At 36.3% G+C, this 13,181-nt stretch overlaps 2 protein-coding genes across 4 annotated transcripts in view; one reads left to right on the top strand and one right to left on the bottom strand.

Moving 5' to 3' along the window:
• SIRT5 (sirtuin 5) overlaps positions 1-13,181 on the top strand; it is a 79,636-nt gene that overhangs the window by 17,737 nt on the left and 48,718 nt on the right. The window lies entirely within an intron of this gene.
• The window catches only part of RANBP9 (RAN binding protein 9), a 42,459-nt gene that overhangs the window by 3,150 nt on the left and 26,128 nt on the right, over positions 1-13,181 (bottom strand). The window contains exons 5-11 of one of the 3 annotated variants that reach the window (XM_071736363.1): positions 10,754-10,776; positions 9,232-9,416; positions 8,459-8,571; positions 7,061-7,169; positions 5,472-5,662; positions 3,556-3,703; positions 1,842-1,915 (exon numbers count right to left, since the gene is read on the bottom strand). In XM_071736363.1, coding sequence (XP_071592464.1) covers positions 1,842-1,915; positions 3,556-3,703; positions 5,472-5,662; positions 7,061-7,169; positions 8,459-8,571; positions 9,232-9,416; positions 10,754-10,776 — 843 coding nt within the window. Of the gene's footprint in view, positions 1-1,747; positions 1,916-3,555; positions 3,704-5,471; positions 5,663-7,060; positions 7,170-8,458; positions 8,572-9,231; positions 9,417-10,753; positions 10,777-13,181 lie in introns of all 3 variants that reach the window. The other 2 variants (XM_071736362.1, XM_071736364.1) reach the window with 2 other exon arrangements.

Here is a 13,181-nt window from a genome sequence, read left to right on the forward strand (position 1 = left end):
GTAATCAAGAATAACAATACAATCAAATTCTTTATTCTCTGCTACGATATTCCCCAAAATTAGTGATTTAAAGTAGCATTAATACAGTTTATGAATAGTAAATCAACCCTTGGCTTCTCTACAGTTCTGCCTTTTTAAAACAATCTGTAAAAAAAAAAAAAAAGGGGGGGGGGGAGCAGGGAAGCATTTTTTATTCCTTGCCTTTTTTCACCAATAGAATCAAGTTTTGAATCATAATTCTGACACATGCTTTAATTACAAAAACTTTTCTGGTTTTAACATTGCTATCCAATGTTGTATTTTAACCACAATTTCAAATAAGCATATGAAACTGACCATTTTTTTTTTTCTTAAATGTGACCCTCTCTGGAAAAAAACTTGCCTACTTAATGTTGCATAGACAGCACTGAGAATAATATATAAATATTTCAAAAACAAACAAAAGAAAAAACAAACCCAAACACCAAAAAACTGTGGGGTGTAAACAAAGTAGGTTGAGGAGACATTTCTTTTTTAAAAAGGTGAAGCACCCGCAAGTCTTCAAGCAGTGGCGTTTGTTGCTAGGTGCAGCCCAATCTAGGACATCACTTTCCAAAGGCAGAAAACAACTCCATTAAAAAAAAAAACAAAACCAAAACACAAAGAACTCGAGGTTCTGTACAACTGCTTCATGTCTGTCACTGCAGGCCTCTCTGGGAAAGGCTGCAGAAGAGTCAAGTTGTGTTTTCTTTGTGACATAAATAAGGCCAGTTTCAGAGTGTAATACAGGGAAACAGCCTGGTAATTCGAATCCCCCCCTCCTCCTGGAATATAACAGAATTGTATTTTCTTTTCAACAGTTAGTAACAGTGGGTAATATTTAACAGCAAAGCTGTGTGAGCAGCAGTAGCAGCAGGTGCCCTCAGAACTGCTAAGGGCTCACAGGTATTGCTAAGTGCTGATAAACTAAGAACTCAGTGACAATGTCCTGAGTGTCATGGTTCATTTAAACTCCCCATTAAATGATGTCTGGTTAAATCAATTGTTTGAGAAGATAGTTCTCCAGCTGCGGAAGTTAGAGAAGTTGGAACTGTGGAAGTGGCTGGGCTGCATTCCTCCACTTCTCCAGCAGCAACACCCATTGCCTAAGCTCCAGCCCACCCATATGGACTTCAGTGATCTGACTCCCCTTATAGGACAGGGACACTGGCACTGTGACCAACAGAGCAAACAGCATACCTCCTATGGTATGCTGGCAGCCACAGGGTATTTAACTTCTCATTTGTCACTGAGGTCAATAGGTATGACTGAGTATAAAGCAGAGAAAGTGAAACAAAGATTTATTTTTTTTTTTTAGACAACTACGTAAAACTGTATTATTATTTTCTTTGCTCTTCTCTTCTCAAACAATTAATATTAGTCCTTTGCATTCTTAAGTATAAACTATTGGGAACTCCTGCTCTTAACTGTCAAGTGCAGAGATGCCATGAGTGCCATGGATGGTCAGAGGAATAGAAGAAGGGACAAGCAACCTGCCAAGCCCCGGGCATGCCACACCAACAGGATGTTTCTTCTCAAAGATACTTCCTTAGAAACTGATGCTGTTTTTAATATCCACAGGACACCAATTTCCTGTTCTCACACTGACACTGCACCACCTAAATGAGTGGTTGTAAGATTTACATCTAGTAACAGCAAAGCAAACAATCAAAATTAAGATCTGATCCCTAATTTTCAAGTTGGGAAGCATTGCAAGTAAAAACATAACCTTGTTGCCATCACTTAATAAAAATGTAAGAAATATCACTGCAGACCCATTTCTGTGTCACATTCTTCCATTTCGTGATCATGTTTAGAACTACCATTTAGGAAGCCATTGGATGAAGTCTCAGCAACCCCATTGGAGTAGTGATCTGTTTCCATGTCTACATCATTGCTGAAAAGAGAGTAACAAATACAAGTTTTATGCATAATCAAGTACTTACGGTTATCTCCTTCACAAGTTAAGCATACTACTGCCTCATCTTGGCTACCGAAAAGCTGCTTTTATATATTACTAAGAACACAGTTTTTTCCATAGCAAATGTTGATATGATAGCACTAGCGAAATGTTAAGGCTCTCTCAACTAAAATTAGCATTCAGTAAAGTAACATTTTCAGATGCAGAAAAATTAAACATATCCATCATCATTCAGGTGTAAGTAGTGCAACATTTCAAGATACACACCAAAAAGTTCCTACCATGTTCCTATGCACAAAGCTGGAGAAAATGCATTGAGACAATGTATGATTACCTTTTTCTTGTTTAACAGTTAACTCAGTATACTACCTACTGTGGGAATACAGGTAAAAATTTCTTTCAAAAAAGCTCTCATCCTCATTTACTCTCAGTGAAATTACATGAAAAAAGAAATTCACAAAGTAAATAGTGAGTAAACCATGACACTGAAGAGATACACAGAGCCAAATTCAGAGCTCACAGTAAATTACAGAAACACTTTTAGAAAATGCCATGGGACTGAGATTTGATGACAGTTACATCCTAGACAGTTCTATTTTATCATGGAGAATGACACCCTAAAATGTCTTGCAAGACCAAAAAGATTAACTTAAAAAAAATGTTCATATCTTGCTTCTAAGCAACCAAAAATACTCAGCTTCCTTTGAGGAAGGAAACCAAAAGGCCCCTCTGACTGGGCCACACTGCAGACAAGGAATTGTTTTGGTGCTGTGAAAAATCTCTTAAGTTGCCTGGACACTGCCAGGCTTTTTGGCAAAATCAATTGCCAAATTTAACCATGAAGTTAATAAGTAATTTTTATTTAATCATTACTTTTACTTCCCCCCCTCCCAGTCATCACTATCCAACTGAAGTAGTTTTTGTTATTGCCATGTCATCACATCCTAGTCACAGTTTCAGGAATCCATCTTGGACAATGCAGCTGAGTACTATTCACATCAAATTAGGTTCTGCTGCGCTTCCACAAGACAGAGCTTAGTATTTACTGGTTATGAATAACCATATTAACCCTGGTTAATATACGTTTTTATCCTCTGAACTGAATGTGTTTGAACAAGTGCCAGTGACTGGAGTGGGCAAACAATTCTTGTGTGTGCAGTGGAAGGCAGTCCCCATTTCATATGCATCTCAATGGTGTTTACTTTGCAGATAGTGCCACAAATGGGAGAGTATCTGGAAACCTTTTCACTATCTACATGAAATGTGGTTAAATCAATGTCAGTGGTTTAAATTAAAAACCCAAGTGTTGGAGAGCTAGTTAATCTTCACTATACAACTACAAAACTGACAGTAAACAGCTATGAGCAAGATAATTTATTTTTATCTGTTACATTCCTTTAACTGGAGAAAGCAGTCCACTGAGCTTGAGAAGCTAGAACAAAACCAGAGCACACTAGAGTGATCATAAGCTCTAAGTCTTAGGTAAGCCCCTTACACTGTTTTAACTGTTCTTGAAAAAAAAAAACCCAAATTCCACTGAAAACTCTTTTCTGAAATGAAAGCACATGCACAACAAAAGCATTAATGTAAGTCAGAAGCATCTGAAGTTTATTCACCTGGAATAGCTGTTAACCTGCTGTGATCTTGATACATTTAAGTTGTTGAGCTCTGGTACATTCAAGCTGGTGGTCGTATGTTTACTGTGACAGTAAGATTGATGTGCTTTATTTGATATTACTCCGTTACTGCAACTACTTTCAAACCCTGAAAGAAAGTTTTAATAACTGTAATCATCTACCAATTTATTTGCAAGTACCCAGTTACAGAGGTGAAATTCTATTCTAAACCATTCTGTGAAATAAAGCACAGCTTAACTGTTCCCAGTCAGCAAACACTACATTTGCCAAACAAAAAATCCCAACTACTTAGCCTCCCTGTTTCAAGTATTTGAATCTTTAAGGTCTCTACAGTGGAGATGTTAAGCATTATTTACTGAGTAGCAACACATACCAGAGAAGGTTTTTCAGCTGTACTTACATACCCGCAAAACAAAAAACTGCATCAAAATAGATGAATTTCTTAGAACTGGTATTTTTTTCTGAAAGATCTAAAAATACTTTCTAAGCCACTGTAATCATTCTGAAAGGAATCAGACATGCATCTTACTAATTGCAAAATTCTCTCAATAAATACGTAGTAAAATTCAGTGCTGAAAATGCTTTGCATGTTGCTACACTTAAATATAACCTCCCCTCCTTATACAGTTTACTTGTTAATATTCATCTTTGCTAAACAGAGTTACACCATACTGTGAAATTATGATGTCTCTCTTCTGACCCTTGTTAAACATAATCAAGAAACTACTAATTTAAACAAACCAGTAATTGCCAGCTCTTTCACGACCAAAATCAGGAGCTCCCTAGTATCTCCTAATATAGTAGCAGGTCACAGGAAGGGGTTTATTATAAATAAAATACCCCTGCCATTCAGGAAACCCCAAACCTCAATTCTATACTTTCATCAACTTAGTAAATAAGTTGTGCCCCTGTTTTCAACATTACAAAGTTAGGGATATTTTCTGCAATACCTCCCAATAATCACCCAAAGACTGGCAAGGAAAAATCTGAGTGAACCTCCACTCACAAACTTGTCAGCAAAGTCTGACACACAGAGGAAATAAAAGCAAAGGTAGAAGATATTCTGGTGGCCAGGGTACACTGTCTTCCCCCCAAGACAGAAAAAAAAAAAAAAAAGCCTCTGGTTGAAATTTAAGAATGGAACAGAAATTAAGGCTCCATCTTCTACCTTAACAGTCTTGGGTTCAAAGGTGAGAGTCATGAATCACTTTAACACACCCAACTTTTCCACAGGGGTGCTCTGAAAGGTATGGGCAGCTCTGAACATTCATGGCTCCCCACCAAAGTTCTAACACCACCTAGACATTCTCAAAACTCTTTCAACTGTGCAGACTGAAATTTGGCTGCCAGCAGAAAGTCCTTCACCTAATTCAAACACCCAATTCCTGGTATTTCCTATACAAGAGCAGCAGTTTCTACTATTCCATAAACATCATAGGAAATAGATCATTTTCACTAGTTAACTGGATTTAAACCACCTTGCCAAAGCCATAAATTAGCATCGAAAGGATTACAGAAATTTGCATCACAACTTTCCACCGCTCAGAAGAAAGTATTTCTTAGAAATCAGTGGCAACCTACTTTCCAAACCTTCTTAAAACCAATAGAACATGCAGAAAAGATTTTATTCTACTTATCCACTTTCCATTTTCCCAGTGACCAAGAATTACATATTTTCATCATTAAAACTACACTTTCATGCAAAGCATTTGGTATCAGCTCTTAAGTAAAAACAAGCTGTCAGTCTGTGAGTATTTTTATCTCCTCCTTATATGTGGTGTAAAAAAAAAAACAAAAAAAACCCAAACACCCAAAAAAAACCCCCACTACGTATGGTATATGTGTAGTATATCAAAATATAAATCTTGTTTGTTATATCCTCCATATCAGCTTACCAGAGAAGTGTGTGCTGTTCCCTTTGCCCGTCACCAAACTGTGAATATTCATTCCATGGCTGGGACTCATGCTAGGACTACTGAAGGATCGTGGGCTAACAGGGTAATTGTCTTGGGATTTTGGACTGTGGCCTCCCAAACACCGCACTTCACTGTCTGTACCATTCACCATCTCTATGAACTGGCGCACCCTAAACAAAAGGCAAAAAAGTTAAGCCAATAAAACAATTAACACACTTAAATTTACCAATAATAGCAATTATTTCATTTTAGTGTTAAATTTACAGACAGTCTGACTCAACAAAATGATAGATGTCAGTAACCCAATCATCAACAAGCTTTGCAGTATTCAGCCAAAAATGTGCAATTAGAAAAATCTGTGAGGGAGGAGAACAGGATTATTATCCTTCGAGGACAGACTTTGGCAATAAGTCCTCAAAGTTGAGAAAGCTAAACTGCATTTTCTAGTTTTAACTGTTTTCTTTTATTGGCAGGGGCAAGGTTATTTCCTGAGAAGGGTATGTCTTTATGTTGTCATGTCTGTAACTTTTCTCAAAGTAAATGAGAGCATATTTTGTCCCTCTGGAACAGTAAGCATTAAATGGTAACTTTTAACATTAAACATTTGCATTAGGAAACAGTTTGAAAAGCAAGCTTATATACAAACCTTCCCTTCAGAGGCTGTTGCTCTTTGTCAATTTTAATTTTAAATAAGGAAGTTTTATTATAAACTTCCAAGGAAGCTCAGGACTACTGTTTAATGTGTTAAGCTTGGATAGTCTTTACAGAACTGGCAAAATTTAGAAAGAGTGAGAAAAAGGTAACTTGTCTTTATCAAGTGAAGCCTTTCACCAAAATGTTCACATTTCATTAACTCTGTGATAAGCCTGCAGTATTATCATGTGAATTCTGTTTAGCACTTGAGCATGACAGACTTCAAACGCATTCCACATTACTTAACTGAATATAAAAACTGAAGTGCTTTGTTCTTACAGGAGGTAACAGATTTTTTTTTTTCTGCGTTCAAACACTGCAACATGATACAAAATTCTGAAGGATCAGCACAGCTGATAAGTAAAAATGCCAGAACGAAGGTGACTACTGTGTGTGTGCCTGGGAAGCCAAGAGAACTCTTTGGAATTATTGAAGTTCCACAGCAGTAGCCAGAGGTTTCTAGTGAAGTGACAAGGAGTCAAAACAGCTCATTTGAACTGTCTTTAAAGTCAGTAACCCATTTGTAGGAACAGACAAACTCTTAACCTTCTTGAATACAATAGTGTATCAGATTACATTAAGCTTTAATTGACACCCAATTGGAATAACACTGGTTTGAAAAATTACAAAACTTAGTTCTAGATAACAAGTCTAGAGGGAGATGTGAATTATGCTGCAAACCAGGACCTTGATGACAAAACCTATTTAAACATGTAGCAAATAATACAGCATTAAAAAGTGAACTATACACATTTGCTGAAAAATGCTGCTTAACTTTGTTTAAATTTCCATGAAAGCTTTAAATGAGTAACTGTCTTGTCTCAGAAGGTACTGTGTCATCTATAAACACACATCTGTATAATTTGAAGACTCACTTTAATGCAAATAAGAGATTAGGATTTCTTTCTAGTAAACTTGGATACAACTGTTGTGTTGTTTCAATGGCTTCTCCCATTCTTCCTGCTAAAACCAATTTCTGAATTCCTGTTCACCAAAAAACAAATAAGAGATTAGGATTTTTTTCTAGTAAACTTGGATACAGCTCTTACGTTGTTTCAATGGGTTCTCCATTCATCCTGTCAAAACCAGTTTCTGAAATTCTGCTCACTAAAACCAACATCAGGTAAATAGACATCTTACAGATTAATACATAGTAAATTAGTGATTAAAAGATGCTGCAACCATCAAACAAGGTTTTTTTCCTCTTAGAAAAAATGGCGTAAAGAAATATCACGCTTCCTTAAAATGTTCACTAGGAAAATTGAAGAACTGCACTTCACCTACATGTATCTAAATGAGTATTCAGTATTTTTATTTATTGCCAGCATACAATTAGTTTGTACTCAGATTGCTCATTTAGAGTTAGATTAAGGTTGCAGACACTCTTCTGCAGTTTCTCATTTTCATACTCTTACAAACGAGCACATACCAAACTATCATCACCCAAGAACATCCAAATTGCATCCCACCTCCCACAGTTTCAACTAAGAAAACCAAAATTTAGTCTCTCTCCCCTGCAACACATACTTTCAGCCAGGTTACAGTTGATCAAACCTTTCTGCAACAGTCCCTGCTTTACTGATGAGGCTGTTGCTGTAACCTGGCACGAGTTGCAAAGAGCCTCACAGCTCTATCCACAGAGAAATTGATCCAGATGAAAAACAGCCAGACAAGTGGGTTATTTTTCAACCAGAGCAGCTTCCCTGTGTGGTATGTCATGCAGTCACACAAACACCTGTGTTCATAAAGCATGGATTTAAATGAACAGGGAAGACACTTTAATCAGGCTGCCAAACAGCACTGCCACAGCAAGTTTGAGGTGAACTGCTGCTAGTTCTCCTTGTCTTCTTTGCCTCACATCTGTAAGCAAGAAACTCAATTTTCATTTAAGTTATAAAGCATCCTCTAAGTTGGCTTTTCACAGCCAAGATAAAAGTCTAAATGTCTGTCAAGACTAAGTTTTATATTCCTGTTTGTTACTTTCACAAATACTCAGAGACGTTACCCACATTAATTTAAGATCACATTTTTTTGTTTGATAAAAAGGCAACAGGTAATTTACCACATTTCTGCTACATAAAAAAAATTCCAAAGTGTTAGTGTGGAAGTTCATTTTAAGCAGCTGTTCATACATATAAAACTTTACATGACAGCAGAGAAATGTACTATGGAGTAGTGCTGAAAGGAAACTTTACAATTATGATTAAAAGGAACTTTTAAGTAATGTTTGCTTAAGGGAGGAAAAAAGGATGTAACATGCTTTCCAGGCTTACTTTGTCTATTTTTAATGGAAGCTAATTCTTCTAGCACAGTCTGGTCTGTGGATCTGGCGAATGCCTCTGCTGTTGCACAGTATCCATGGTGAACTAAGTAAGATGATACCATTCTAAAATTAAACAAACACAAAACCCAGAAACACTCGTTAAATACAGGTAAGAAACCAGTAACTTTATGAATATAAAACACCTTTTCTGGAAAAGTGACCGAATTTAAGAATTCTACTTGAAATTCAGGAATTTCAGTACAAGTCATAAAAAAATAATTCAGTTACATGCTAGTATCTTCTTAGAAACTCTGTACAGAAAAAGAATTTTTTTTAAAAGTACCATGTTGTTATGATTAATTTTAATAAATGATTCATCACTCAAAGGTAAGCTCAATTAAACTATTATCTGCTATTTACCGTTTATCCTCATTACATCTACTGAGTGTAATTTCTGCACACCAAGCTTTTATTGTCACTGAAGAAACAGAAAATGCAGAGCCACAACCACCATTTTTCTAAGTGAGTCACTAATAAGCCACATCACCCCACAGGTGCTGAAGGCTGAGAATGTGAAGTGACATTTCCACAGCACCTATTCATGCTCTATTTTATATATATATATATACATACATATCAAACCTGTTATGTCAACAAGATATTTCTACTAGCTTTTAATACTATCTGTAATTTTTTGCACAAGAAAATAGCTACATTTTAAATAACTCTGAAATCACACAATTATTAACTTCTTTTTTAAACGATCAATATTCAAAGTCTTACTTCTGAATCATTGTTTGCCACTCTCCTTCCCGATCTCCTATTGGAAATCTGTCAATCTGTGCTTGAATTTTGGTTCTCCATTCTCTCATATAGTCTTCAATATCAAATACAAATGGATGTTGTCCAAAATTAGCATCCACAACCTCTCCTGGTGTTTGAAGCCCTACTGTAGGGTACAAGTTTGGCTGCAAGAAATTTTTTTAATTAGTTTTTATTCTTCTTGATCTTAATTTCCACACCATTTTTTTTTAAACCTTAGATATAATATCCCCAACACTACTAGAAGTGTGAAGCAGCAAATACCTCTGGATCATCTGTCCAGCAGTTATAGAAACTTCTACCTATCCAGCAATACAACTGATCAACTTTTATTCCCATGCTCATAATTTTTTTATTTTGAAATAATAAAGCCTTACTAATCATTCTCTTTCTAGTAAAAAAAATGAACTTTATACTGTGCTGAAGTTTACAACTTTTGGTTTCCATTTTCCAAAATTTTCAATACCATTTTAAAAATTATTTTTAAAGACCGGGATTAAATTTTCTTTTAAAAAGAGAACAAAAATCAAACTTACAAAACAGGCCATTTTCCTTTTGGGGTGAAATACTTAAAACATCACTGAATTTTAGTAGTAAGAACTGACAGGATAGAGAACTCATTAGCCTCAAAGTCCAAGTGTAGTGCCTAAAAAGAACTGTAACAGTGCATTGAAGTTCTCATGAATTCTTGGACTTGTAACTAGAAAAAGACTTTAAAGCATGTATTGTGGTGTCAGTTTTGTTTTCTGCTTTTATTTTTCTGCTCTGTAGATCAGCTCTCCATGCAAATTTGAAATAGGCCAAATATGAGAAAAGTAAAACCTGCCTGCTGGGATTAAAGGAACTTTCTTAAGTGGCACTAGAATTGCAGCAATTACAATGCAACCTGTTGGGGTTTTGAGTGGCTGCTTTTTTAATGGGTCTGGGGTTTTTTTTTTGACTTTTTAAATTTTTTTTTTTTTAAATAAATATAGCTACGTAACATTTACACTGCAATCAATGGTGGCATGGTATAATAGTATGTTGAGCTACAGAACTATACACTAAATAAATCAAAGTTATCAGAAAGAAGTTACCAACAAGATATAGGTCAGCATGACCACTAAAGCCCAGCCTTTGTATGTAAAGCCTGCATGTGTCAAAAAAATCACTGGTTTTTCTTATTTTCTGCTTCCAGTTTTTCAAACTTCCATTTGAACTACCTGCACATTAAAAACTTGAGGGGTTGGACTAGATAATCCTTTGAGGTCCCTTCCAACCCCTAACTTCCTGTGATTCTGAGAAGGAAAATCCCATGAGGATTGATATAAAAAGAAAGAAGAAATTGCTTCAATTAACAAGTAAGTCACAGAACACATGAGGAGAAATACAGAAATATTTGATACTAAATTGGTTAAGAAGATCACTGCTGCATTTCTAAGAAGCATAGAGTAAATGTGAGTTACATTTCAAACGTTTAGAAGTGAAAATGCCCTTATCTTACCGGTAAATCTGTGAAAGCGATGCCTGTAATGAAAAGAAAATCAAGATTAATTTCTGCATGTCTGGACTTTTTTCTTGTTTTCCTTAGTGTATCACTGTATGTTCAGAAAATTCACCCAAATCACCTCAAAAATAAGCAATTAAGTATGGTAATTTCCAAGATTCTTAGGCACAACTGATGTGCTTGAGCAGTAAAATGGGCAGTATTTGGCAAAAAGTTATTTTTATTCAAAAGCACTCCATTTGCCTAAATTTTTCAAAATAGGGCCTAAGATTTATAAACCATCATAGAGATACACAGAGTAACATGTACAGAAATCCTGAGTAGATATCAAAAGTAACAGTAAAACAAAGATTATCTGATGACATTTTTTTCACTTGCATGTTTTAATGCTGACACATCAGGACTTAACAGTGTCTTTTATTGTTCGTTACTATTTTCTTCTTTCTGTAGACATAATCTTTACGTGACCAGCACGTGCCTGTAAATACCACAAACCAGTCTGGGAGATATTTTACTCTAATCCACAACAGGGTGTTTTGTTTTGGTCTTCAAACAGAATAGCTTAGGATCTTGTGATATTATTTCAAGCACCCATCTACCCGTCAGACCAAGGCAGTGATTTTGCTGTCTCAGGATTAGAGAGAAATCTGACCTCTATATGCTTCAGGAACTTCAAGCAATTATTGAGAGGGTTGAGGGGGTGGGGAGGGGGCAGAAGCTTTAAGATAAAACATAAGTATCAGGAAACCTCCTTCTCACAGCCAAATGGCAACAGTATTTCATCATTTCCTTTATGGTTTCAAGTATTTCTTCAATATTTTTTTACAAGTGCATGATTCAAATCCACTTATCCCTTCGAACTCTGATTTATTTTGTATCACTGCCTTTTTGAATTTAAGATTAAAATAAAGATTTTAACCTTTTGTCCTATATTCCATCCCTGCTCTCAATCTCAATCTTTCATCATCGTTTCAAATCACCAGCATCTGGATTCCTTACTTGCATCTTTGACACCAAAGTAACATACAGAGTGAATCTATTTCCTCCCATCACACCTCAAAGCTACCAAGTTATTTACATCCTAACAATTTCTAAGCTGTTACTCCTTCCTCTAGCACATTTTGACACAAACCTCTCTCCTTTCCAACATAACTACAGCAGTAAGCAATGGGGTTTTTCTGGGCTTTTGGGGTTTTTGTTTTGGTTTGTTCTGTTTTTCCCCAAGCCAGGATTTCACACTTGCATAAATAATTGCTTAGTCCTTTTTGTAGCATCAAATCCCAGGCTGAGCCAGAGATTTCCAGTCCTCTAAAGTCCATCTGTAGCCCAGAGAAGAATCATAGATGTCCTTCAAGTCACAATCATATATGAATTCCAGACAACCAGCAGCAGCAACAACTCAGAAAGATAGACAAAATTTCTCATTTCTTATTCCCCTAAACAGTTTTCCTCTGTTAGTTATTAAAGCTAGCAAAGCCCACGACCACAGAACAGCTGTCATATTTCTTTCTGAAATCCATGAAGTGTTTGTCAGATTCTGTCTGTGACAGATGACATTTTAGTAGCCTCTCCTCAACTATGCCATTCTGTTCTCTTCCTTAAATAGACTTTAATCACTTGGAGTGTAGCTTTACATTTGACCTAATCCAGTCTGCTTTAAGACTTCCACTGAAAGAGAAGGTTCTGCTCCTCCTTCCTTAGCTCTTCTATACATGTGACCATAAGGGCAGTCAGAAAGCCAGTGACTCTTTGCTTGATCGACAATCTGCTCTAACTTACCTGCAGGCACGTTGCTCCTAATTCCAAAAAGGAAATAAGACTCCCCTTCTCAGCTTTAACCCAGTTAAACATTAGGGTAAACACAACATGAGCTTATTATCTTCCATTTTGCCATATACCCTGAAACAGGGCCAAGAGAAACAACTATACAGTGTTCAAATGTCTCACTGCAGTAGGCCTCAAGGTAATAAATCCAGGTAGACTCATTCAGTTTAGAAGAAACATTAAACCATGACCCAACAGAATTGCTGAAGTGATTACTTGGAATGACCTCTGGAGGTATCTAAGCCCTGCCCTGAGTAGGGGCAGGACAACTGAAAGCTACACTTAATTTGCTCAGGGCCTAAGAAAACAAACAGGCAGGTTTGTTTTAAGAGATAATGAGAAGAATTTAAACCATGTCCTTCCCCTTACTACTTTCCAAACCTTCTTCATGTTTGGGAATGTCAGAAAACAGAATAGTGACTTCAACAGTGACTACCTCAACAACCTCTTATTTAATTTCAAGCCAGTCTCTCTTCTCTCTTCTTATCACATTTCTGCCCATGACAAAACCCTTATATATTCTTTCTCAGCTTTACCCCCTGGAACTTCCTAGTCCTCTCAGCATAATTCCAGAATCTTTTCCCAAGCTGTTTCTCTCTCC

This window comes from Heliangelus exortis, chromosome 2 (genome assembly GCF_036169615.1).
Source record: "Heliangelus exortis chromosome 2, bHelExo1.hap1, whole genome shotgun sequence".
NCBI lineage: Eukaryota > Metazoa > Chordata > Aves > Apodiformes > Trochilidae > Heliangelus > Heliangelus exortis.